Genomic DNA, 26691 nt, shown 5'->3' with positions numbered 1-26691 from the left:
GACTATGTCCCAAATGAAAAAAACACCTCAGGAAAAAACCTTAACGAAATGAAAGTAAGTAATTTACCTGATAAAGAGTTCAAAATAGGCCCTGGCCGGTTGGCTCAGCGGTAGAGCGTCGGCCTAGCGTGCGGAGGACCCGGGTTCGATTCCGGCCAGGGCACACAGGAGAAGCGCCCATTTGCTTCTCCACCCCTCCGCCACGCTTTCCCTCTCTGTCTCTCTCTTCCCCTCCCGCAGCCGAGGCTCCGTTGGAGCAAAGATGGCCCGGGCGCTGGGGATGGCTCTGTGGCCTCTGCCTCAGGTGCTAGAGTGGCTCTGGTCGCAACATGGCGACGCCCAGGATGGGCAGAGCATCGCCCCCTGGTGGGCAGAGCGTCGCCCCTGGTGGGCGTGCCGGGTGGGTCCCGGTCGGGCGCATGCGGGAGTCTGTCTGGCTGTCTCTCCCTGTTTCCAGCTTCAGAAAAATGAAAAAAAAAAAAGAGTTCAAAATAATGGTCAGAAAAATGTTCACCAATCGTGGAAGAATGGATGAACACAGTGAGAACTTCAACAAAGATAGAAGTATAAGAAATTATCCAACAGAAGCATAGAGCTGAAGGGTTTAATAACAACTGAAAAATATGTTGGGGGTGGGGGTTCAGCAGCAGACTAGACAGATCAGAAGAAAGGATCAGTAAACTTGGACGGGCACTGGATCCATCCACCCAGAGCTGCAGTAATAAGAAGGAAGGCCTGATGAAAATGGCAGGCCCATTCTCTGATGAAAAACAAGTGAAGATAGCTTAAGAATCTATAAAACATTATGCAGACTAACAGTCACATTACAGTAGTCTCAAAAGGAGAAGAGAGAAAGGGGCAGAAAACTTACTTGAAGAAACAATAGCTGAACATTTCCTTAACCTGAAAAAGGAAACGGACAGCTAGGTCCAGGAATCCCAGAGTTCCAAATAAGAGAAAGTCAAGGACACCCAAATTGAGACACATTGTAATTAAAATGTCAAAAGATAAAGACAAGGAGAGATTCTTTTTTTTTTTTTTTTAAGGAGAGATTCTTAAAAGCAAGAGGTGCTCTCCCTCCCAGGAGCATGCCCCTGCCTTCCTGCCTTTCCATTCCCTTCCCTTTCCCCTCCTCTCCCCACTACCTTGTGTTTCTCCTAAGCTCGAAGTGTACCCACGAGACTTGCAACGGGGGGAGGGGGGGAAGAGCAGGGGCAGCTCATCCCAGGCTAACCCCCTGAGCCTGTCTCCAAGCCCTTTTCTCTGACTTCCCAGTGTAGGTGCATTTTTCTCCCATAAGGTTTCTAGAGAGCCATGGGAGCCCTGCCTATTGCTTTTTCTATTATATATTCACTTTCCCCAGCTTTAATAAACTTACTCTAAAAAAAAATAAAGGCAAGAGTAAAACAATCTGTATACAGGAGAGCCTTCATAGGACTATCAGAAAGTCCTGGAAGGAAAAACTTTGAATTAAGAATACACTACCTGACAAAGTTATGTATAATATAGAGTTAAAGGACAGTTTTGTGTGTGTGTGTGTGGGGGGGGGGTTGGTGTTTTTTTTTTACAGAGACAGAGAGAGGTATAGACAGGGACAGACAGACAGGAAAGGAGAGATGAGAAGCATCAATCATTATTGATGCAGTTTTTCGTTGCACATTGCGACACCTTAGTTCATTGCTTTCTCATATGTGCCTTGACCGCGGCCTTCAGCAGCCTGAGTAACCCCTTGCTCGAGCCAGCGACCTTGGGCTCAAGCTGGTGAGCTTTTGCTCAAACCAGATGAGCCTGAGCTCAAGATGGCGACCTCGGGGTCTCAAACCTGGGTCCTCGGCATCCCAGTCCAATGCTCTATCCACTGCGCCACTGCCTGGTCAGGCTGAAGGACAGTTTAAAAAAAAATTTTTTTTTTATTTCATTGGAGTAACACTGGTGAAAATAATTATACAGGTTTCAGGTGCCCGTTTCTACAGAACATTTCTGTACACTGTATTGTGTGTTCACCCCCCACCCCAAGGCAAGTCTTGATCCATCACCATTTATCCCCCTATACCCCCCACCTCCCTGGCAGTCCCCGCAATGTTGTCCATGTTCGTGAGGGTTCTTTTCCTTTTTAGCTCAATCCCTGCACCCCCTTTACCCAGCCCCCGATCCCAGACAGCTGTCAGCCTGCTCTCTATGTATGAGTCTGTCTCTGTTTTGCTTGTTAGTTCGTTTTGTTCATTAGAGTCCACATATGAGTGAAATCATATGGTACTTGTCTTTCTCTGATGGGCTTATTTTACTTAGCATAATTTTTTTTTTCATTAAAAAATTATGGTATATTTATATTCTGTTTTACCTTTTTAGTTTCATGAGTACAACCCAGTGGTTAGATATAACTTACTAAGTGATCATCCTGAAAGTCTTGTACCCTCCAATACCATGTATAGTTACTAAAATATTGCTGACGTTTCCCTGTGCTATACTTTATATTCATTCCTGACTATTTTATAACAACCAATTTTTTACTTCTTAACCCCTTCACCTTTATAACTCCTGTCCCACCAACACCCTCCCAACTGGGAACCATTAAAAAGTTCTCTATATCTGTAAGCTGTTTCTGTTCTACTTTTTTTTTTTTTCAAGATTCAGCTGTTGATATGTATTTACTGCCATTTTATTGTTCATATTTTTTATCTTCATTTTTTCTTCTTAAAGAAGACCCTTGAACTTTTCATGTAAAAACAGTTTGGTGGTGATGTACTCCTGTAGCTTTTTCTTGCCTGGAAGGCTCTTTATCTGTCCTTTGATTCTAAATGATAGTTTTGCTGGGTAGAGTAATCTTGGTTGTAGGTTCTTTTGTGTGTGTGTGTGTGGCAGAGTCAGAGAGAGGGACAGAAAGGGACAGAGAGGAAGGGAGAGAGAAGAGAAACATCAATTCTTCGTTGCGGCTCCTTAGTTGTTCATTGATTGCTTTCTCATATGTGCCTTGACTGCGGGCCTTCAGCAGACCAAGTGACCCCTTGCTTGAGCCAGTGACCTTGGGCTCAAGCTGGTGAGCCTTGCTCAAACCAGATGAGCCCGCACTCAAGCTGGCGACCTCGGGGTCTCGAACCTGGGTCCTCCACATCCCAGTTTGACACTCTATCCACTGCACCACTGCCTGGTCAGGCTGTAGGTCCTTGCTTTTCATCACTTTGTATATTTATTGCCACTCCCTTCTGGCCTGCAGAGTTTCTATTGAGTAATCAGCTGATAGTCTTATGGGAACTCCCTTGTAAGTAACTTGCTGCTTTTAAGATTCTTTGGGTTAAACCTTTTGCATTTTGCTTGACCTGTTGTGGTGGCGCAGTGGATAAAGCGTCGACCTGGAAATGCTGAGGTCGCCGGTTCGAAACCCTGGGCTTGCCTGGTCAAGGCACATATGGGAGTTGATGCTTCCAGCTCCTCCCCTCTGTCTCTCTCTCCTCTCTGTCTCTCCTCTCTAAAATGAATTTTAAAAAAATTAAAAAAAAAGAAAAAAAAAACCTTTTGCATTTTAATTATGGTCTTGGTGTGGACCTCTTTGGGTTCATCTTGTTTAGGATTCTCTGTGCTGCCTGGACTTGTATGGCTATTTCCTTTACCAGGTTAGGGAAGTTTTTTATCATTATTTTTTCACATGAGTTTTCAGTTTCTTGCTCTCTTTTTTTTCCAGCACTCCCAGCTACCATGATGCGAATGCTGGTACACCTGAAATTGTCCCAGAGGCTTCTTACACTGTCTTCATTTTTATTTTTCAGATTCTTTTTTTTTTTTTTTTTTACTGTTCTGATTGAGTTTTTTTTTTATTTTTTTGCTTTCTTACATTCAAACGCTGATTTGATTCTTGGCTTGATATACTCTGTTGTTGATTTCCTATAAATTATTCTTCATTTCTGACTGGTTCTTTTTAATAGTTTCTATGACCTTTTTTATGCTTATTATATGTTTGTTGCTGTTCTAAGTTCCTTGAGCAACCATGGCTTTGAACTCCTATCTAGTAGTTTGCTTACCTCCATTTTCTTTTAGTTCTTTTTCTGGAGAGTTTTCTTGTTCTTTTATTTGGGACCTGTTTCTTTTATCTCTGCTTTTTGGCTGCTTCCTGGTGTTTGTTTCTGTGTATTAGGTAGAGTTACTGCATCTCCCAGACTTGGTAGAGTGGCCTTGTGTAGTATAAATATCCTGAAGGGCCCAGTGGCACCACCTGCTGTCACCTGAACCAGGCAGTACAGGTGCTTCCCTTTGTGTACTGTGTTTGCTCTCCTGTTGTAGTTGAGCCTTGACTGTTGTTGGTGGCACTGAGAGGGATTGACCCCCAGGCTGACTGGCTGTGAGGTCCAGCTGAGCCTACAGTGGAGGAACTGCCATGTAGTAGTCAACCCTATGGAGCAAGACTTACTTCATTGGGGCTCTGGTGCTCATTGAGTCTGACCCTTGAGTGTGTTACTCGTGGAGGTGTTAGGGTTGTATTCTGGTGTGATCCGAAGCTGTCCACCAGGTTCACTGGCTCTGGGCCCTCCTTGGAGGTACAAGGTCAGCCACTGCCTATGCCCTGCCTGGGGTCACCTGGCACAAGCTACAGAGCGATGTTCAGATGACTGTTACTTGTACTGGGCTTTGAGGTGCCCAGGAGAGGCCAAGCTGTGAACCAAGGCTGGCTGCCACTAGTGACAGGCCTAGGGCCACTTAGCAAGAAACGTGGGGTATACAGAGGCCAGATATGCTTGTTTGAGAGATTTTAGGAGAGTCCAAAGCATGAGCCAAGACAGGTCATTTGTATGGAAAAGCCACTGGAAATGGCTTGGGTCAGCCCTAAAGTTGGTTGGGCCGGGTCTCGTAATCACCAGGGTGGGGCAAACAGTGTGAGCCAGGTTGATGGAAATTCAGATGTGGCACCTGCCGGCTCTGTGTCTGTGTGGGGTGTCTCAGAAAAGGAACAATGACCTCTGTCATCACTTTTGTCTGGCAGAAAGCTGCACTCAGCTCTTGCCTTGATGCTAGACAATCCAGTTCCTCTCCATATGTCCCTGGTTCCTTTCAAGCTGCTGCCCCAGTTCTGGAGCTCAGAGGGAGTGAGTCAAGTAAGTCTGTGTGCGAGTCCTTGAAGAGAAGCTGCCTGGGGCTCCTGAAGCCCTTTGTCTCACTCAGCCACCATCCTTTTGGTTTTTACAGCCAGAAGTTTTGGGGACTTCTCTTCCTGGCACTGGAACTCTGGGCTTTGGGGATGGGACCCCTCACTCCTCAGGGTAAAAGTCTGCAGCTGTAACAGCCCTCCTGATTTTAAACCACATACATGTGGGTGTGGGAGGGACCAGCCCCTTCAAGGTCCCCACCCCTTCTGCCAGTCTTGATGTGGCTTCTTTAATTCCCTAGTTTTAGGAACTACCATTCAGCTAGATTTTAGGTGATTCTGAATGCTGATTGTTCCATAGTTCGGTTGTAGTTGTGGGAGGATGTGAGTACTGCATTTATCTACACTGTCATCTTGACCGGAAGTCCCAAAGTTAGTCTTCCAGACAAGCAAAGGCTAAAGGAGTTCTCCATCACTAAACCAGCCTTACAAGAAATGTTAAAGGGACTTCCTTAAGTTAATATATAGTAACAAGAAAACAGGAAAGTATAATCTCATAAGTAAAGGTAAATATATAGTAAAGGTAATAAGTTCATATGAGATTAAAAGACAAAAGTAATAGATAGCTATAACAATAATAATTAGTTAAGGGATATATAAGATAAAAAGATGTAAAATGTGATGTAAAAAACATAAAATGTGGGTGGGGGAGAGTAAAAATGAGAGCTTCAGAATGCATCCAAATTTATCATCTTAAAATAGACTTATAAATATAAGTTGTTATAGGTAAGTCTTATGGTAACTAGAAAGCAAAGACCTATAGTAGACAGAAAAATAATGAGGATTGAAGCATACCACTAAAGAAAGTTGTCAAACCACAGAGGAAGACAGTAAGAGAAGAAAGGAACAGAGGGGAACTATTGTATAAAACAGCCAGAAAACAATTAACAAAATGGTATTAAGTATATACCTATCAATAATTAATCAAAAGAGAGTGGCAGAATGGATTAAAAAACAACAACAACAAAAACAAGACTCATCTGCCTGACCTGTGGTGGCGCAGTGGGATAAAGCATCGACCTGGAACACTGAGGTCGCCGGTTCGAAACCTTGGGCTTGCCTGGTCAAGGCACATATGGGAGTTGATGCTTCCTGCTCTTCCCCCTTCTCTCTCTCTCTGTCTCTCTCTCTCTCACTCCTCTCTCTCTCTAAAAAAAAAAATCAATAAATAAAATATTAAAAAAAAAAAACAAGACTCATCTATATGCTACTTATAAGAGACTTGCTTCAGATGTAAAGGCACACAGAAAATAAAAGTGAAGGTATGGAAAAGATATTCCAGGCAAATGGAAACCAATAGAAAGCTGGGGTAGCTGTATTTATATTAGATAAAATAGACTTTAAAACAAATACTGTAATAAGAGACAAAGAAGGGCATTATATAAATGTAAAGTCAGTCTAATAAGAGGATGTAACATTTGTAAATGTACACCCAGCATAAGAGCATCTAAATATAGAGAGCAAATATTAACAAACCTAAAGGGAGCAATACAGTAGTAGTAAGGGACCTTAATACCCCATTTACATTAGTGGATAAATTATCCAGATGGAAAAATCTATAAATAAACATCAACTCTAAATGACTCATTACCAGATGGACTTTATAGATATATACACAACAAACATTCCAGCCAAAAGCAACAATACACATTCTTCTCAAGAGCACATGGAACATTTTCTAGGTTAGATCAGATGTTAGGCCACAATAAATGTTAATACTGTGTTGCATATTTGGGCCCTGGCTGGTTGGCTCAGTGGTAGATAGTTGACCCGGTGTGTGGACATCCCAGGTTTGATTCCCAGGGCACACAGGAGAAGCACCCATCTGCTTCTTCAGCCCTCCCCCTCTTTTCTCTCCCTCTCTCTCTCTCTCCCCTCCTGCAGCCATGGCTCGATGGGAGCAAGCTGGTTCAGGGCGCTGAGGATGGCTCCATAGCCTCAGCCTCAGGCGCTAAGAAGAGCTTGGTTGCTGAGCAATGAAGCAACAGCCCAGATGGGAAGAGCATCGCCCCCTAGTGGGCTCCAGTTGGGGCACATGCAGGAATCTGTCTCTGCCTCCCCTCTGCTCACTGAATTAAAAAAAATACTGTATTGCATATTTGAAAGTTATTACTACATTAGATCTTAAAAGTTCTCATCACAAAAGATTTTGTAGCTATGTAATGGATGTTAACTAGACTTCCTATGGTAGTCATTATTCAACATACATAATTATTAAATCATTATGTTGTACTCCTAAAACTAATGTTATATATCAATTACACCTCAGTTAAAAAAAAAAAGAATGCATGGGTTCCCCTGGGACCCCTGTATCCTGCTAGACGTTGCTTCACTAACTTCCACTGAAGGGGCTCTGTCTTCTACTCTGACATGGAGCCAAAGCTTACTATGACCTGAAATCTGAGTTCAGAGACAGGGTTGCTTTTCCTTAGATAGCTAGGTTTGTGTTTGCTACCCAGCTTTTCAAACATAGGTTTAAAGATGCATATATATGGTCTATAAAGATAAGCAAAGAAATGATGAACACTTCTAGGGGGAGAGAGGGATTTGTGATTCAGAAGAGGTACACAGGAAACTCCTGAGAGATCCTGCGCATGGCCAGTCAGACTTCCCACCGCACAGCTCTAAGGGGCACCATTCACGGCACCTCTGGCTCCTCAAGTGCTGGAGAGAATCCATGTCCTTACCTGAGTGGTGGGTACAAAGGCATTCACATTTTTCTCTAAAAAGACAAATATATTCATTCTCTATAGAATAAAACATACTTTATAGACTTCTGAATATATTACTGATTGCACCAGGAGTTGGCAAACTTTTCAGGCTTTACAGCATATAAAGGTTGATGTCCCAACTACTAAACTGCTGCTGCAGCATAAAAGCAGCCACAGATAATATAATATAAAGGAATGGGTGTGTTCCAACAAAACTTTATGTATAAAACCAGGTGGCCGGACTTGGCTTGGAGCCAGTTTACTAAGCTCCATATTACACAAATCTAATAGAGAGGGTTTATGTAAGGGACTGAAGGTAGAGTCTGGAACAAAGGATTTGTTGGAGATACAGTAAGAAGGTGGATAAGACAGCCTTCTGTAATCTATGTTTATTTTCTAATAAATTACGACTGTGAAACTGTTTGATCTAAATTTGACTTTTTTTGTTAACTTTGAAAGAAAATTGCTGTTTGAACCTTGATTTCATTAAGGAACCATTTTTACCAGAATTATTCAGACTAATTCTTTCATTAATAACAGCAAATCCAACAACAAAACCAACTGGGCTTGACCAGGCGGTGGCACAGTGGATAGCGTGTTGGACTGGGATGCGGAGGACCCAGGTTCAAGACCCCAAGGTCGCCAGCTTGAGCACGTGCTCATCTGGTTTGAGCGAGGTTCACCAGCTTGGACCCAAGGTTGCTGGCTTGAGCAAGGGGTCACTCAGTCTACTGAAGGCCCGCGGTCAAGGCACATATGAGAAAGCAATCAATGAACAACTAAGGTGTCGCAACAAAAAACTAATGATTATGCTTCTCATCTCTCTCCGTTCCTGTCTGTCCCTGTCCCTCTCTCTGACTCTCTCTCTGTCTCTGTAACAAACAAACAAACAAAAAAACCAACTGGAAGAAAACTACTGTCATTAATTGATCATTTCCAGATGTCAGGCACTTGATTTACATTATTTGTCTTCCTTACAGCATTTCTTCAAAATAGGTGTTGTTGTTGTTATAGGATTCCTTTAGTAACTGAGAAGGGCTGACTTTTCCACTGTCGCATACAGCTAATACAGGTCAGGTTTGAGCCCGAATTGTTCAGCCTCCAAGTTCAGGCTTTTTTTCTACAGTACACTCCCTCTATTAAAGGCTTCCTGTTATAATGCTGCCAAAAATCAATTTGGTTTTAGATTGTCTTCGCAGTTTTACTGACTTAGAAGAACTTGATGAGACAGAGTTATATATGTGCCACAAATGCAAAAAGAAACAAAAGTCTACTAAAAAGTTTTGGATTCAAAAACTACCCAAGGTAAGTGTAGACTTTCAAATTATAATGCAATTTCAAGGGAAATGTGCTTATGACTAATGAAAAGCAAATTGTTTTTGTACTTATGTAATCTCTTCTGTATTGGTTCTCTGCTGTTTTTGGTAAAAGCTAAATAAACCTTTTGCTAATGCACACTTAAGGGTGTCCTGATCACAGTTTCTAGTGTGGAGGTGGAGAGGGGTTCCTACCCTACACCACCAGCAGTTCCACACCAGCTGTGTCCTGCAAATTCACCTCAATTCTGACACTATCTGTAGGGAACATCAGATTCCACAGGTTAAGAGCTCAGCCACAAGACCACCCTCCACTTCAGAGCCAATCATAAGCCCAGGTTGTTACTTTATGTTTCTGACCTACACATTGGGAGTTATCTTGACCTCCTCTTTGCATTTTAGATGCCTATACTTCTGATTGGTTATAAATCAGATTTCCATGCCCCCTGTTTGGGGTCCATTAATTTCCTGGAGCAGCTCACAGAGCTGAGGAAACCTGTTTACTCACTGGATTACTGAATTATTACCAAGGATATTAAAGGGTACAAATCAACCAGATGAGGATGTAGAGCAAGATGCCAAAGAAAGGGCCTTCTGCTCCTGTGCAGTTTGAGACTCAGGGTGGTGGCACACAGAAGCATGCTGGTTCCCAACTTGGAAGGTCTCCAAATGCCATCCTTTGGGGTTTTTACATAGGCATGGCTGATTAAATCACTGGCCATTGGCAGCCGATCCAACGGCCATCCCTATCCCCTGCCTAGAGATCAGGGAGGTGGGATCCTCACCCTAGAATGAGGATCACCTATCACCTCATTAACTTAACAAAAGACACCTTATCACTTAAGAAATTCTAAGAGTTTTAGGAGCTGTATACCAGAAAAGGGAACAAAGACTATTACAAATTATGATATCATAATAATATATATATAGAAGAAAGCAATATCAAGGATCAAAAGAAAAACTGATAAACCACCTAAAATATTTGAGACAGTTAACCAAGTAGTTAATTTTGATTGAAAGGTAAATGAGGTGTTTGTTTACAATCTTTGTCCTTATTTCCAATCCAGGTGCTATGCTTACACTTGAAAAGATTTCATTGGACAGCGTATTTAAGAAACAAAGTTGATACATATGTAGAGTTTCCACTGAGAGGCCTAGACATGAAATGCTACTTACTAGAGGTAAGGTGATCCCTTTGTTAGCATGGTGAATAGACTGCTCTTCAGTAAAATGAAGACTGCACAGACAGGGGTGGATGGAGGTCATTGAGGTGGGAGATTGAGGCTGTTGACCACTGCTCCTAACTCAGTCCTGGGGATGCCTCCTCTCTCCTTCTGCAGCCTGAGAACAGCGGCCCCGAGAGCTGCCTGTATGACCTGGCCGCGGTGGTGGTGCACCACGGTTCCGGGTGAGTAGGTCGCCGGCCTGTCATGGCGGGGAAGGGCGCAGCGGAGACCTGCAGTTTTACGCCACTCTTGATAATTCTCCCCAAATTCTCTTAAAAATGGATTCAGATACATTAAAGTGGGAGAAACAGACTTTTCCTTCAATGTTGGTGGAAAGGATATTACTGCGAGTATATTTGAAGCATGGAGTAGAAGGCACATAAAGGGAGAACAGGGTGGTGTGGTTCATTTGAGCCCAGCATTCAGAACTGTCTTTTGTTCACAAAATCCTGAGCATTCTTGACTCAATCATTTCCTTTGCCAACTGATGTTTAAATGGAGAAGATGGAAAAGTAGTTATAGCTACTTTGTGTCTTGACTTTAAAGATCCACTTGTTTTGTTGAATAATTATACTTTCTCCCGGAAAGTTTATACAGGGGTATGTAATTTCTGATTTCTGGTCTGAGAATGTCTATTTTACCTTCCAACTGAAACTCGTATTACTTGGGCAAACCACTACTCATGTTGAAAATCCTTTTCCCTCAGAACTTTGTAGATATTGCTCCATTGACTTCACCATTCATAGAGTTAAGAACAAGTCTACTACATTTCTTTATAGGCAATCTATTTTTTCTCTTTAAATATCTAATTTATTCATTATAGAGAGGAGAGAGAGAGAGAAGAGGAGCAAGGAGCAGGAAGCATCAGCTCTCATATGTGCCTTGACCAGGCAAGCCCAGGTTTTTAACCAGCGACCTCAGCATTCCAGGTTGACGCTTTACCCACTGCGCTACGATAGGTTGTGCCTGCGTCTTCTCTTTAGAAGGTTGCAGGATCCTCTGTCTGTAGACTTAAAAAATAACAAGATATTCCTGCTTGATGGTTGATAGGGACAATCAGTGTCTTCTGCTAAAGGAAATGTTTATTTTTCCACCCCATTCTCACCTCTGGAACACCCGTTAAATGTAACTTTCCTGGGCCTTTCACTTATTTTAACTATTCTTTAATGTTTTGCATTTCTTTGTTCCTGAAGACTGTCATGGCCTGTTTTGCCATGTCACCAATTTGGATTACATCTCTATCTTTATCAAAATAGAAGATCAGCACCTTAGTGAATTTTTATATCGTGGAGATCACATTTTTTTCTCTTTTTTTTCCAAGTGACAGGAAGGGAAATAGTGAGGCAGACTCCCGCATGCACCCCAACCGGGATTCACCTGGTGACCCCCATCTGGGGCCAGTGCTAGTAACTGAGCTATTTGTAGCACGAGGATGCGCTCAGACCAACCAAGCTATCTTCAGCGCCCAGAGCCATGCTCCAACCACTCAAGCCACTGGCTGCCTGCCAAGTGGGGAAGAGAGAGGGAAAGGGAGAGCGAGGGGGAGAGAAACAGATGGTCACTTCTCATGTACCCTGGCCGGGAACTGAACCTGGGACATCCCTATACGAGGCCGACACTCTGTCCACTGAGCTAGCTGGCCAAGGCCTCTCATATCTTTTTCATAACAGCCTATTTTTATTTTTTGTTGCAGTATCTTCTTGAAACCATTGGTACTGGACTTTTTCAAGTTCTTTGGTTTTTTGCATTCATGTCCTCAATGGTTAGTTTCAGTGTTTCCTGGCACTTGTCTTTCATGCTTTCTCCCCTCAAGACTTATGATTTTGGGTTGCTTATTCAGAATGGAATTATCATTATTGGTAAATGGTAAGGGTTTTTCTAATGGTTTGAAGGTCTCTATTATACTTGCAGGCTGTTCTGCCTAGGAGGGCTGAGTCTAGGGCTCCAGCGAGTGCATGGGTCATGCCTACAGGGAAAAGCCCTTGGGGCCACAGTGGGGGAAGGCACTTGTTTGCAGCCGGATTGCTTTCTTGAGCTCAGCTTTTCCCCTGCCCTCCCGGACTCTGATGGGAAATCTGGTTCTGCTTCCCATGTTTCCATGGCTTTGACCTGTGCTTGCTTGTTAGGTGGAGTCACTCAGCTATGTGGTTTCTGTTAATTCAGTACCATGTGAATGTGCCTTTATGTGTTCCAGAACATCTTCCATTTCTGGTCAGTCAGTAGCACTCTTCCCTGTTTTCTTGTGTCCATACATTCCTGTCATTTCAGTGGATTTTGAGGAAGAGAAATAATGTACGCTCAATAAACCATCTTAAACCACAGTTCTCTAGGATTTATTCAATTATAGTATTTATTAAAATTTATTATCTAGCTAACAAGTTACATGATTGCACAGATCTTTTTGTGATTTTCTTTGATCTGTTGACCTTCCCTTACAGGGTTGGTTCCGGACATTACACAGCGTATGCAACTCACGAGGCTCGCTGGTTCCATTTCAATGACAGCACTGTGACCCTGGCTGAAGAAGACACCGTTGTGAAGGCAAAGGCCTACATCCTTTTTTATGTGGAGCGCCAGGCCAAAGCAGGATCGGATAAACTTTAATACCTCTTCTAAATCATTACTCGTCAACTATACCGGACAAACATTTCCAATTTTCCATAAATACTTGATCCAAGATTTAATTTCATTATGCACTTTTCAATTTCCTATTTTGGGTTTAGTTTTATTTTGTCAATGGTAGTGACTTATTGAACATGGGCACCAACTAATTTTTTTTTAGTTCTACCAGAAAACCTCAGCAGATATTTTGATTTGCTGCTTTAGTTATAATAATTCAGTTTTTATATGTAGTTCCAAGAACTTAGTTCTATTTGACCTTTTTATATTAATGTTTCAGTTCTCACTCTGAGGCACATTTACATCAATGCTTTGTTACCCTCACATGCTGAAAGCAAGATCTGCTCCTGGTTGGGAAGCACAATAGAACTGCCCGCCGCCTTTCACAGCTGCCCCAGGGGTCAGGCTGACTCTAAATCAAGAATCCTCTGTGTATGTGATTTGTGGCCTGCGAGATTTGCGAGATTTCAGTGACTGCTCAGTAATCACTTTCTGCTTGTAAAGATAACTGAGAGGGCATCTTCAGTAGGCCAGGTAATTGATGCTTTCGGTATTTCTCAAGGCTGCTGTTTATCAGCACTAAATAAATTTGTTGGTTCAGTGATTTGCAATGCAAATTCAAGAATTACTCTGTTGCTTTTTTCGTTTTGAGATTTTTTTTTAATGTGTGTTTTCATGGAGAACATACGAGTACAGAAACGTTCAAATAAGATCAAATACATTTCGTGTTTAAAAAGTTCTGTGACTCAGCTACATCATGTTACCAGGTGAGATGCAATCACAGCTGTTTGCTTTTTGGTTTTTAAGATTTTATTCATTGTTTTTAGAGAGGGAGAGAAAAAAAGGGGGAGGAGCAGGAAGTATCAACTCCCCTAATTGCTGACCAGGCAAGCCCAGGTTTCAAACTGGCAACCTCAGCGTTCCAGGTCGATGCTTTATCCACTGCGCCACCACAGGTCAGGTGCTGTTTGCATTTTTTTAATCAGCATCTAATTCCCACATTAGCTGTAGCGGTGGGGATAACTGCAGCCCACTGTAGTCTTACTCTAACTTGGTCTGTGGGGTTTGGAAGCTAACCACAAGTTTACTTTGGCCATCCCCTACTCTACAGGTGACACTGTGGAGCCTGCTTCTTCTACAGAAGGAAATGAGAGTATTATCTCAGGGTTTTGTTTTTGTTTTTAATTCTCAGTTTTAGAAACTCACTGGCCTATCCTGATAGCAGAGCAAGATGAAAACACTCTCTTTGAATAAGTAGTTTGTATTTCTTAGCAGCCCATTTTAATTTTTTTCAAGAAAAATAGGTACAAACACTATTTAGATTTAACTCAAATTGAAATTTGGAACTAAAATCCCATAATGTTAAATCCCACATGTCTCAGAGCAGACCACATCCACTAAACACTTTTAAATATCTAATTGGCTTTATTCAGTAAGTAATTCATGAATTGGGCAGCATCCCACCTACTAAATAGAAAGGTGCTCCCATCCATAAACACTAACATGACGAGGAGCTAACTGAAATCATGTCTAACCGTGTCTTAAAATTACAAACTCAGTTCTTCAGTCACACTAGCCACGTCAAGCATTCAGCAACCGTGTGGCTAGTGCTGTGCAGATCTAAGTCACTTCCCTCGGTATGTAGAGTTTTCAGGGACGGTGCTGGTCTATATTTTCACTCCAGAGAAAAGAAAGCTTTGCTGTCACGTCTAGGTTTTACATTTGGTCAAGAAGAGGGGAACACATATTTAAAATGGTTTACAAAACTAAATTACAGTATGTGAACCATAAGGAATTGTCATATTTGACTGTTTTGATCTACAAAAATGAGTTTCACTTAATTTTAATATATCAATACATTAATATCACTCCGTTGATCTTGCTAAGTGTCTCCTATGATTCCAGGCCCTTGTCCTTTAGAAGGTCCACAGCTGTAATGCCTAACCTTTGCACTTAGATCGGGAATCTCTGAATGGGCAGCTGTTTATGACTTCAGCAATAAAGCCTTGGGCAGTGTTGGTGGTGGAGAAAAGCTGTCTTTTTATACTGATGGAATTTAGCAACAGACTGGACTGATTCTGGGGGGGGGGGGAAGTGGTCCTCAGACAGGCAACACTGTTGGCTTAAGAGATGAACAGATCTCTTTGAATTTTTGTAGCGTTTTTATTGCTTGATTTTTTTTAATTTTATTTTTTGTATTTTTCTGAAGCTGGAAAGGGGGAGAGACAGACTCCCGCATGTGCCCAACCGGGATCCACCCAGCACTCCCACCAAGGGCAACGCTCTGCCCACCAGGGGGCGATGCTCTGCCCATCCTGGGCATTGCTATGTTGAGTGGCCCAGAGCCACTCTAGCGCCTGAGGCAGAGGCCACAGAGCCATCCCCAGCGCCCGCGCCATCTTTGCTCCAATGGAGCCTTAGCTGCGGGAGGGGAAGAAAGAGAGAGGAAGGAGAGGGAGTGGGGTGGAGAAGCAGATGGGCGCCTCTCCTGTGTGCCCTGGCCGGGAATCAAACCCGGGACTTCTGCACGCCAGGCCGACACTCTACCACTGAGCCAACCGGCCAGGGCCTGCTTGATTTTACTTAAGCAGAAATGTTCGAGTATTATGAAGCCTTGTTGGAAAGGTGATTGGATCGGACCCATTTCAGTTGTGCACCTGAACACCAGTGATGTAAATGTGCCTATTTGTATTTTAAAAACTGTGTAGCCTTATCACACCTAGTTTAAAAGCTTATCTTTTCGTGCTCTTCAGGGCCCGCTCATGCTGGCTCTCTGGCATGTGTGGCTTCTTGCTCAGAGAGCTTAAGTGGGGGCAGGGCCTCACGCCAGTCACATGGCTCCTTGGACAAGAAATCTTTCTAAGAAGTCCTCCCACACAGGTGGGTGGGTGACAGAAACAGTTTGTGGCAACACAAATCTCTCCATGGTGGAGAAACCTTTGCTTATCCACTGTATTCTACTCAGTGTCTAGGATGACAAATGTAACAGAATTACACCAGGCAAGTGGACTGGCCCTGGCTGAGTGTTAAATGTGTATCTCACCTGTGGAACCAACTCAGCAGCTTGGTTTCTGGGGTTGGGGACATATTTATTTCTTAAGGCCAAACCTCCCCTTCATTGATAAGTCTACATAGTTATACTTACCCCACTTCAACCTCCACCATCCTCTAAACTCTCTAATGTCCCCTCTCTTGCTGAAGTGGCCTCTTCCCTTGGGCCCTGGAAAAGCTCAAGAGCAAAGTCTGTTCCTGCAGCCAGGACATGGGTCCCAGGTGACCGAGTGTGGCCACGGGAACGTGCCCACAGCACAGGAAGAGGTGGGCACGTGGTGTAGTCGTGCTGTGGGCCGAGGCCTGCAGTGCCTCACTGGATGCCGACCACGCCCTCAGATCTGAGTGTGGGGGACTCCAGACTGCCCTCCGCAGGGGTTGGCTATGCTGTGACATAATCATTTGCCATTAAAACCTAGTCTGTGTGATGCTGAGAGGATTTACTGTGCAAGTGACCAATTTCATTTAAGTTGTAATCACATCCCTTTCCTGCTTCACCAACCTGAACTGTTCTATGGAGAGTATCATTAAAAGTCTGGTCTCTTTCCTTTTGACTATTATTTCCAAACACCCTTCCATGGAGCCAAATAAATACCACTGTCCTCACTCAAGCTCTGGGCCGTATCAGTCAGTCCAGAGGCGGCACATTCTCCCAGAACCCCAGTCTCTAGGGCTGCTGGTGCACACAGGCCAACGTGCAGTGACCGTAGGGTGTGCACCTTGCAGAATGAAATCTGTCCCTTCTGTGCCAGCTGAGCTTATACAAGTGAGGTGGGCTTATGCCCTTGACAGCTGGACTCTACCCAGAGGAACCAGGTTTTGGGCTCTGAGCAAAGGTTATTGGTCTTGTAAAGTAAAACAGGCAAGTAAGAGCTATAAAAAATATCTGGTGCTCTATAGCAGGCTCCTTACATATGACCCCCCGCCCCTTGTCCTCTACAGACAGAAAAAGAAGAACCACGCTGTGCCCATACCCATGGTTTTCCTGTGTTACTTATTTGCCTGTTCCTATCAGTCTTCTAAAACGGAGGACAGAGGTGCCTGCAGCCCAAACAGCCTGCTCCCTTTTGGCAGCTGTGCTGCTGGTCAGTGGCAGTGCAGCTGCTGTTGTTGCAGCCAAGGAGCCAGCTCCAGACAAAAAGGGAGTCACTGTTGCCATCGACATCCCAGGCCCGGGCCAGACCCCTCCCTGCCAACGTGCATGCCATGTGGACCCACCCTGCTTGCTGGAGCCCTTCCCTGCAGCCCAACAGGAGGAGCAGCAGAGAGGCTGGGCTCTACTCGGTCAGCCTGCCAGGATTTTGTGGTTCCAGCAGGGCTGTGGGGTGCAACCTCGAAGACACAACCAACCAGAATGACTCTCCCCAGTGGCCAGCGTGCTTACACTGCTCTGCCTTTTAAGAAGCTGAATGAACCACCTATATTCAGGGGTCAGCCCTCTGAAAAGCACTGGTTTGGAAAGGATTTGGGAGCGAAAGTGGAGATCCTAAGGCTATTAATCCACCTGTGCTGCTGCAGCAAACCTTTGGAATAGAAAAGTACAACTAAGACCCAAAGTGGGGCTTCCACTGTCATTTTAAATAGTTAAAATGGCCCTAGCCGGTTGGCTCAGTGGTAGAGCGTTGGCCCGGCGTGTGGAAGTCTTGGGTTTGATTCCTGGCCAGGGCACACAGGAGAAGCTCCCATCTGCTTCTCCACCCCTCCCCCTCTCCTTTCTCTCTCTCTTCCCCTCCCGCAGCCAAGGCTCCATTGGAGCAAAGTTGGCCACGGTGCTGAGGGCGGCTCCGTGGCCTCCACCTCAGGCACTAGAATGGCTCTGGCCACAACGAAGCAACACCCCAGATGGGTAGAGCATCTTACCCTAGTGGGCATGCCGGGTGGATCTCGGGCACATGCAGGAATCTGACTACCCCCCTGCTAACTTCGGAAAAATACAAAAAAAAAAAAAAATAGTTAAAATGATTAGCTTGACATATCAGCTAGTTACCCTTTATTTGAGAAAAGATTTTTTTAAGAGTTGTTTTTGCTGATTTTAATTTTAAAGATTTTATTCATTGCTTTTACAGAGAAAAGAAAGAGAAAGGGGGGGTGGGAGGCATCAACTCGTAGTACATAGTTGCTTCTCATATGTGCCCTGACCCGGCAAGCCCTGGGTTTCAAACTGGTAACCTTAGCATTCCAGGTTGACTTTAATCTACAGGTATTGATTGACTTACGACCTATGCAACTTATGACCATTCGACTTTACGACCACAATCGCTACCACGACTGCTCTGCGTCTGGCAGCGCAAGTGTTGCCCAGACGGACATACAACAGTGTGGACCAGCTTCCGGCAGCACTACCATCTCTGCGTGCACCATTTCAACTGTTATCCCAGACTCGGTATAGCAATTTGTGTTTTGTGTCTTGGATATTTTTCATCAAACCCCTCCCAAGATGTCTACCAAGAGGAAATTGTCTTTGTCTACGCCTCAGCCTGCCAAGAAGGAAAGTGATTTACTTAAACCTGATGAATGTAAAACTAATAAACAAAATGGTGTAGAGATGATACAAATGGCATAAAATGAACAAAGAAAATTATGATATATAATAATGAAAGAAAATTATGATAAAATATGACTTAAAGATTTTTATAACATCATTTCACAGTACTGTACATATAGCCTCCTCAACTTATGACCAAATTGTGTTACGACCGGTTTGTCGGAACCAATAGTGGTCGTAAGTCAAGCACTAGCTGTACTGCCAAATAGTCACCTCTTCCACTTCACCCTGGCATTAGTGGGGTAACTGAGGCACAGAAGGCAGCTGAGACTGGCTTCTCAGAGCATGAGAGCTGGCTAGAACTACTTCCCTTCCTTAGCTGCCTTCAGCTTTTAAAGGCAAACTGCACCAGGCCTGACCAAGCCTTAGTTCCTGAAGGGGGTTCAGCGTTGTTGCTTCACCCCGTTACCCCACACAACTGGAAACGAAAGTATTCTCGTTCCTTCCAATTACAATTAAATGGAGAAGAAGAAAGGTAACTGCAGAGGTGCTGTCCCTGGTCTAGCCAAGGGAAAACTGCTGCTCGCCTCACTCCTGTCGAGCTAGAAGGCAGCTTTGCTATTGGCATCCCCCCAACAGACAAACCAGGACACAGAGCGAGGCTTGCAGAGCAGGGGAATAGAGTAGGGCCCAGGGTAGGGCTGGCATTCAAGCTAGCCGGGTTAGAAAAGGGATCTGTGTCCTGAGAAATCTCAGTAACTTTAGAAGGGGAAAACTTAATGGAAGAGACCTCCAGGCCACTTGCCCAGCGGAACTGAAGGCACTCATAAGGACGGTGTGTGGCTGGCGTAAAGGGCAAGCTTAGACTAAAATACTTGAACTTAAAATTGTTTCAAGCAGTTTCGTATGAAGAGCTACCTCATCCTAACATTTTGGAAAATGCAGGCTAGATACAGCACGACACATTAGAAAAAGGTAAAGCAAGTACATTTGAAGCATGACACATTCACAGAAGTTGGAAATATAAGCTACTTAAGATCAATCTGTAATGGAACTCCAGGTAAAAACAGAGCCATTTGGGAGGCCCAGGAAGTCCCCTGCCTGGTGGAGGGCAGCAGGGTTTGACGGCAGTTCGCCTCGCCCAGAGAACGCATCACCACTGAGTCAAGACGGAAGCGAGGCATTATTCATGGCTTCTGCTCACAACTCTGCAACACAAAACTATTGCCCTTAGCTCTTTATAGACAACAGTTTTCTTCCAAGAGTGGGTCAAAACATTCCAATTGATGTACATACAGTATACTAGAAAAGAAAAAGATACTGTTTTACAATTAGAGTCCCTTCTGTGAGTAGATAGAGCCTGCAAGCCCAGACAGAGGTGGTCTGGCTAGCCACCTAGAATGAACATGCCTTGGGAAAAGCCAAAGGAGCTCACTGCTAAACACCATTGTCAGCTAAAAGGAAAAGAAATCCCTTTTAAGGAACTATTTAACTTCAAGAGGCTGCTTTTCTGCCAGGATTTTCGATTCCTCTGAACATAAGCCGAGACACAGACTGATGCACGTATGTCTGGATCCTGCACACCCACCCCCAACTCCAGCACCAGTTGTTAGCCCAAAATAAACCCCATTCCACAACCATATATGTCCACCAGCCTGGTGCCGGGAGGAGCAGCAGGAGGTGGTCAGGTCCCTGGGCTGTAGCCATACTCAGTGGCTGCTGCGCACCATGCACATCACCCAACTCAACCGGGAGTGCCTGCTGCACCTCTTCTCCTTCCTGGACAAAGACAGCAGGAAAAACCTCGCCAGGACCTGTCCCCAGCTCCAGGATGTGTTTGAGGACCCTGCACTCTGGCCCCTGTTGCACTTTCGCTCCCTCACAGAACTCAGGAAGGACAACTTTCTCCTGAGCCCGGCACTGCGGAGCCTCTCTATCTGCTGGCACTCCAGCCGCGTGCAGGTGTGCAGCATTGAGGACTGGCTCAAGAGCGCCTTCCAGAGGAGCATCTGCAGCCGGCACGAGAGCCTGGTCAGTGATTTCCTCCTCCAGGTGTGCGACAGGTAGGTCACCTCCTGGGCAGTGCTGGCATCCAGAGCTCTAGGAGACTTCTGGGGACAGGGAAGAGCACCTTACAAGCCAGACCAAATGGCTCTGCCTTGGGGACCCTCAGACTAGGCTCAAGGCAGAGCCTCCCGGCCCATTCACAGCACAGTCCCCAGAGGATGGATGAAACCGTGGGGAAACAAGCTCCTCTTAGGCTCATGGGTCCCAGAGCAAAGAGGAAGTACTGGGCTTCAGCTGTCACTGTCTTTACACAGTGAGCAGTGACGACGCAGTGAGCTGTCGTCCCTGGCAGCTATTAAGTGCTGGGTAGAGCTGGGCCTGGATTTTCAAGGTCAGACCCATGGTAAGATTTCTAGAGTCAGCAATCACCTCACCCCTCTACACTCCCTCTAGGAAGCAAACCCCAAGCTTGGGAACTGCAGTGAGGAAGGGAGCTGGGCGCTCTGGTCTGGCTGGACCAAGCCAGACTTAGGGTAGGGGAGTGGTACAGTCATGCTTTCCTCATTAGAAACTTACTAACCTTCATAGTTCTCCTAGGGAAGGGTGTTTTAGCCTAATTTTTCAAATAAGCAAACCAAATCCCTAAGAGATCATGTGACTTTCCCACAATCTAGGATTGCCAAATTTTAGCAAATAAAAATTTAAGACACCCTGTTTAAATTTCAATTTTAGATATAATTTTTTGCTGTTGTTATAACTATGTCCAAATACACCCTGTATTTGTTAACCCTACTTCAGACACAGAGGCCACAAGCCAGGCTCCCTCCATGGTCAGAGCCTCCCGCCGAGAACAGACCTCCTCAGCCTGGCTCTTACGAGCCTTTACTAGTCCGTCCAGCCTTGCATGAAGGGCACCCCATGGCCACTAACAAACTAGGCTTGCCCAGCTTGCTGCCACCCAGGTATAACAGCTGCTGTTTGCTGGCAGCACAACGGTAAGAGAAGAAGTTAGCACCGTAGCCCCACCTTTCTTTCTTTTTTAAGAAAGTAGGAAGAAAACAAGATGGACTTGGGACTGGGCCCTCATGAGACCAGGCCATTCTGATGGATTGAACAAGGCCCAGAAGTAAGACTGGAGGGTGATGTGTATGGGGCAGAGTTTGCCCTGAAGCTGCTCTGGTCTTGCTGTAAAAGACCCAGATTTATTCCCCCAAACCAGCAAGATGTGGAATGGGCCTCCCAGGCCACTGGGTGCAGCAGGGGCCGCCAGCATTATGAAATGTGCAAAGGGCCTGGAGCTCAGGCTTCTGTGCTGAGCCCCCCAGTTCTGCTCCTGTCCAACCATGTAACCCCAACCCATCCTCATTTCTTCATCTGTAAAATGGGAGAAATCACCTAAAAGGATTAGATGACACAGGAGCACTGGCACATAGTAGGTATAGATAAGTATCATCAAATCTGTTTTTTTTTTCCTGTAATCAGTGGGGTGGAGGTGGGAAAGTGGGGAACAGCTGTGGCTGGCTGGGCAGGGAGGGGATTGGCTTTCTCTGGTTTTTCCCTGTATCGAGATTATTCTAAAGGTTTAGAGGAAGGGATCACTTAACACCCTTGGGGCTTAAACACCTAATCCCCATAACCACCCTGAAGTTAACAATTTCTCCTGCTTGACAGATGGGGAAGTGTTCCCGCAAGGTTCAGACATTTGTCCTGGGTCAGACCAGCAAATAAATCACAGGCAAGTCACTTGAGCTCTCTGGGCCAGTTTCTAAACTTTATTTTTTTTTTAATTTTATTTTATTTACTCATTTTTAGAGAGGAAGAGAGAAGATAGAGAGATAGAGAGAGAGAGAGAAGGGGGAGGAGCTGGAAGCATCAACTCTCATATGTGCCTTGACCAGGCAAGCCCAGGGCTTCGAACTGGCGACCTCAGCATTTCCAGGTCAATGCTTTATCCACTGCGCCACCACAGGTCAGGCTGGGCCAGTTTCTTCATTCACAAAACTTAGGGTACAGAAAGGTTCATCTGAAGTCTAAGAGGTTCATTGTATGAACTGGGGAAATGGCATGGGTTCAGTATGTGAAAGGTGGCCCTGCAGAGTCTATTTCAGTTCTTTACCCCCTTCCCCAGGCCCCATGGAGCCAAGCTGGCCCAGGCAGGTGCAGTCAAGGACTAAGAGACAGATGCAGAAATGGAAAGGGACTGGCCCCATCCACCCAAACTCCCATTTCAGACTCCAACTCCCTCTGTTTACAGGAGCCACGGCCTATGCCCACCATAGGTCTTTCTGGACTGGAGGCAGTCTGGTTCTGTGTACTCCCAGAAGAGGGTTACCACTGCCTACAGAAGGCTCTTTACACCCCAAATAGAAATCTTCACAACTCCACTGGCAGGCATTATTCCCTCTCTACTGCTCCACCAGGAAAACTAGGCTCGGTGAGTGACTTAGCCAAAGTCCCACCGCAAATCAGCCGCTAACTTTGCTCAGATCTTTTTCTCCATCAGTGCTGGTAAAGCTAGGGTACAGGGGCTTCCAAGTTTCCTTGACAAGCTACTTGTCCCTGACTGTACTCACCCTGACCCTAGTTCTAGCTACCTCAGGTTCCTGACCTTTGTAGTCTGGGGTCACAGTGGGGATGCAATAACTGCCCCAGTCAACTGAGCTGAAACCAGGGTTTCAGAACTCCCCACCCCTTCCCTTTCTCAAGAGTTGGCTGGGGGCTGTCGTTAAGCCACCCCACAGGAAACCCTTCCTCCTCCTCCCATCCGGCCAGCAGAGTCAGGGCCTCAGCTCCAAAGAAGGCCGGCTACGCTTCCCTCAAACCCACAGCAACAAGTGCAGGGATCCAAAGAAACAGCTGTCCCTCCAGGAACCAGAGTCTCAGAACCGGGGCTGGCTTCTCCAATGGGGGGGGGGGGGTGTCCAGGGGCTAAGAACCCACGCAGATTAAGGTATGGTGAGGGGAAATGTGACAGCAGCCAGGGTTCGGGCTCCGGCCACGTCACTGCAGGCAGTAAATTCCTTAAATACGCTGGGCCCAGTTCCTGCCCTGTAAACCGCGGAGGGTCTGCACCGTTGTTTGGGTGATGACAGAGCCATTGAACTCCTGCGCGGGTGTGGCTCACGGCGCCCTAACCACTCGCTCCTTGCCCGGCCCGCAGCTACCGCGTTCTCTCTGCAGGTGTCCCAACCTGGAGTCCCTCACGCTGTCTGGCTGCGGCCACGTCACCGACGACTGCTTGGGGCGATTGCTGTGCAGCTGTCTGCGCCTGCGTACACTGCGACTGGAGAACTGCGCACGCGTCACCAACCGCACGCTGGTGGCTGCGGCGGCGCACGGGCGCGCGCTGCAGACGCTGCACGTGGACTTCTGCCGCAACGTGAGCGCGGCCGGCCTGCGCCGCCTACGTGCCGCGTGCCCGCGCCTGGCACTGCGGGCCGAACACAGCGCAACCATGATCCCAGACCAGGCGCCGCGCTCCCCGCCCCCGCCGGGCCAGGCCGTCCGCAAGCTGCTCCTGCGCTAGGCCGCCAGCGTCGGGAGCACAGCGGCCACGGCGCGGGGTGGAAGGAGCCAACCCAGCTCCTCCACCGCCCAGACTGTCGCCACATTTTCTGAGCTTCAGTTTCCCCGTCTGCGAAATGGGGATACGAATGTCTACCTCACATTACGCTTTTACATACTGGACAAGTGCCAGATTAAATGACCTGATGTTTGGGAAACACTCCGGTGGTTCTCACTAAACACCGGCACCTTTCCCTGTCTTCTTTCGGCAGCAGCGGGAGGCACCTACACCCTTGGGGCCTGCGATGCCGTCGGGGGTCTAACTCCGGTGGGGGCAGTGACCACCCGAGCTGGCCGGCTGCGCTCGGGGCGCGGCTGGCGCGTGCCAGAGAGGTCGGGCCTTCAGGCCGTGGGAACGGGGCTGAGAGGCTCCAGCGGCCGACCGCTCGCTCCTGCTGCTCCCCAGCAGCCCTCGGCCGCGCCGCCGACAGCGCAGGCACAGCTTTCCCCAGAAGGGTGGCCTCGATGCGATGCTGCGCCAGCGGAGGGGCGAAGGGGAGGAACCCGGGGCGCAGAGCCGGAGAGAGCGGCTCAACGCACGACGGAGGCTCTGGACAGAACGAGGCTCCAGACACCAGCGCCCCGCGCCTCGGTTCTCAACCGCAGCTGCGCCCCGTGCCCACGCCAGCCCGCTCGCTTTTCCTCGGGAAGATGCATTCCTAGGAGTTAACTGCACACACGATTCTAGAAATTCGCTTGTTGATGTGATTTTAGACAACTTGCATAGTTATCCTTATTTTATAACGTTCCCATATCATAAAAGAAAAAGCATTTCAAATTCCCCGAGGAGAAAATTAAAAACAAAAGCAGAAGCCCTGTCTAGGTCCTTTGATAATAAACCATTATAAGCTGATGCAAAGTTAGATTTTTACGTGCTGGATTTATTGAACAGGGGTACACGCCTAGTCTTTCATTTCAAAGCTGTAGTCACCGATGTTCCTTCCACCTTTGTTACCAAAGTAAAGGCTCTTGGCCACCCTGCAGCCTCCACGTCCCAGGTAAATGGGGAAAACTTTGGTTAAGTGGGGAAAGCAGGGAGCACTAAGTGGTGGGCAACGCTCACACTCTGGCTCCGCCCATCACCCGCTGAGACCGAGACCCTTTACATACCTGAGGTCAGGTGTTTCCTGTGAAAGGAGAATTTGATCCCTCCTTGCGGGTTCAATTTGTTGCTCAAATAGTATGGGAATAGCAAGGAAAAAGAGACAAGTTCTGTTCTCATGGTGCTTACATTCCAACGGATCGAGACATTAAGTCAAGTTTTCACTTACAGTCATTGATAGGTTCTCGGAACTGGGGCGAATGTGCCTGTAATGAAACCAATTTTACCATAAGCTAACTGATAAAAATTTCCTATGCATTTGACCAATGTAAGCCCCACTGAGAAGGTGCCATTTTAGACATGAAGTGCGGGAAGGAGCCAAGGGGCACCTGGGAGGAAACTATTCCAGGAAGAGGGAGCAGTGGGTTTGAAGGCCCCAGACTAGGAGCTGCGCCGTTAGGGGAATAAAGGAAATAAGTGGAGGTGGGTGTGCCTAGAGCAGATAGAGGAGGAAAGGCAAACAGGGGAGGGCTTCAGAGAAATAAGAGATAGAGGAGGCCATTGAGGCCTCACAGGTTACTGTGAGAATGAGATGAGAGCTGGACATCTCCCATTCAGCCTATCCTCAGCAGGAGCCAAGGCAGAGATGGTATCTAGGTGAAGGCCCAGAGGTGCTGAAATTTCTCCAGGCAGAAACAGTGTGCAAGCAAGCAGAACCCCACCCTGTCCGAATCCCATGGACTGCTGAAAGCAATCCCTGCCCCTGGACCCCCTAGTTGGGCCAGTGCTTTGCCTGGAAAAGCCTGAGCCCCAGCCTGGCATAATCCCCCCTCAACCCAGTGCACGAAGAGCCAGCCCTCAGGCCACCACCTACAGTGGAGTGGGAGGGCCCACCACTAGCCCGTTAGACCAGCTATCCCCTTTATAATTCACCCACCATGCTCTGGGCTTGGGAGAGAGGCCTTGCAGGAACCTTATTTTTTCCAACTATTGTAAACAATGTTGAAAGAAAAAAAAAAAAAAGCAAAAAAAAAAAAAAGCAAGCTCAGGCTTCCAAGGGGTTAAATATTTGTTTAAAACAGAGCCACTCAAGCCCCAGGGCTTTGCCTTTGTCTTCTCTGATAAACCCTAATTTCCAGCAGACCCTGTTTGCCTGAATTTGGTTTGGGGAACACAAGGATTGTGGTTTCTGGCTCTCCTTTGACCAGGGCAGATCAGCCCTCTCCAAACCTCAGCTTTCTTACCTGGGTACTGGGATAGCTAGAAAAGCCACCAGGGTTCTTTTCTTTTTTCTCTTCCTTTTTTGAGAGGAGAGACAGGAAGGAAGATGGGAAGCATCAACTCATAGCTGTGTCACTATAGTTGTTCATTGATTGCTTCTCCTACATGCCTTGACTAGGGGGCTTAAGCCAGTGCCCCTTGCTTAAGTCAGTGACCTTGGGCTCAAGCTACCGACCTTGGGATTCAAGCTAGTGACCTTGGGGTCATATTGATGATCCTGCGTTCAAGACAGCAACCCCGCATTCAAGCCGGGAA

General features: G+C 46.2%; 2 protein-coding genes across 3 annotated transcripts in view; both read left to right on the top strand.

Moving 5' to 3' along the window:
• Positions 1-16604, top strand: part of USP3 (ubiquitin specific peptidase 3) — a 116008-nt gene extending 99404 nt beyond the window's left edge. The window contains exons 12-15 of the mRNA XM_066274242.1: positions 9032-9150; positions 10229-10342; positions 10502-10569; positions 12826-16604. Of these exons, the coding sequence (XP_066130339.1) occupies positions 9032-9150; positions 10229-10342; positions 10502-10569; positions 12826-12991 (467 nt within the window). The 3' untranslated portion in view covers positions 12992-16604. The remainder of the gene's footprint in view (positions 1-9031; positions 9151-10228; positions 10343-10501; positions 10570-12825) is intronic.
• Positions 16605-20228: 3624 nt separating this feature from the next.
• Positions 20229-24966, top strand: FBXL22 (F-box and leucine rich repeat protein 22). Of its 2 annotated transcripts, XM_066277054.1 has the most exons (4): positions 20229-20605; positions 22221-22284; positions 22804-22983; positions 23730-24966. In XM_066277054.1, the coding sequence occupies exons 1-4, from the start codon at positions 20271-20273 to the stop codon at positions 24165-24167; spliced, it is 1017 nt and encodes a 338-aa protein (XP_066133151.1). In that variant the 5' UTR covers positions 20229-20270; the 3' UTR covers positions 24168-24966. The 2 variants fall into 2 exon arrangements, with proteins under 2 accessions (XP_066133151.1, XP_066133152.1); XM_066277055.1 differs by lacking the exons at positions 22221-22284; positions 22804-22983 and having other exon boundaries at positions 20233-20605.
• Positions 24967-26691: the final 1725 nt, after the last annotated feature.

The sequence above is a fragment of the Saccopteryx bilineata genome, chromosome 4 (genome assembly GCF_036850765.1).
Source record: "Saccopteryx bilineata isolate mSacBil1 chromosome 4, mSacBil1_pri_phased_curated, whole genome shotgun sequence".
Classification (NCBI taxonomy): Eukaryota; Metazoa; Chordata; class Mammalia; order Chiroptera; family Emballonuridae; genus Saccopteryx; species Saccopteryx bilineata.
This window is presented reverse-complemented; position numbering and strand designations above follow the sequence as displayed.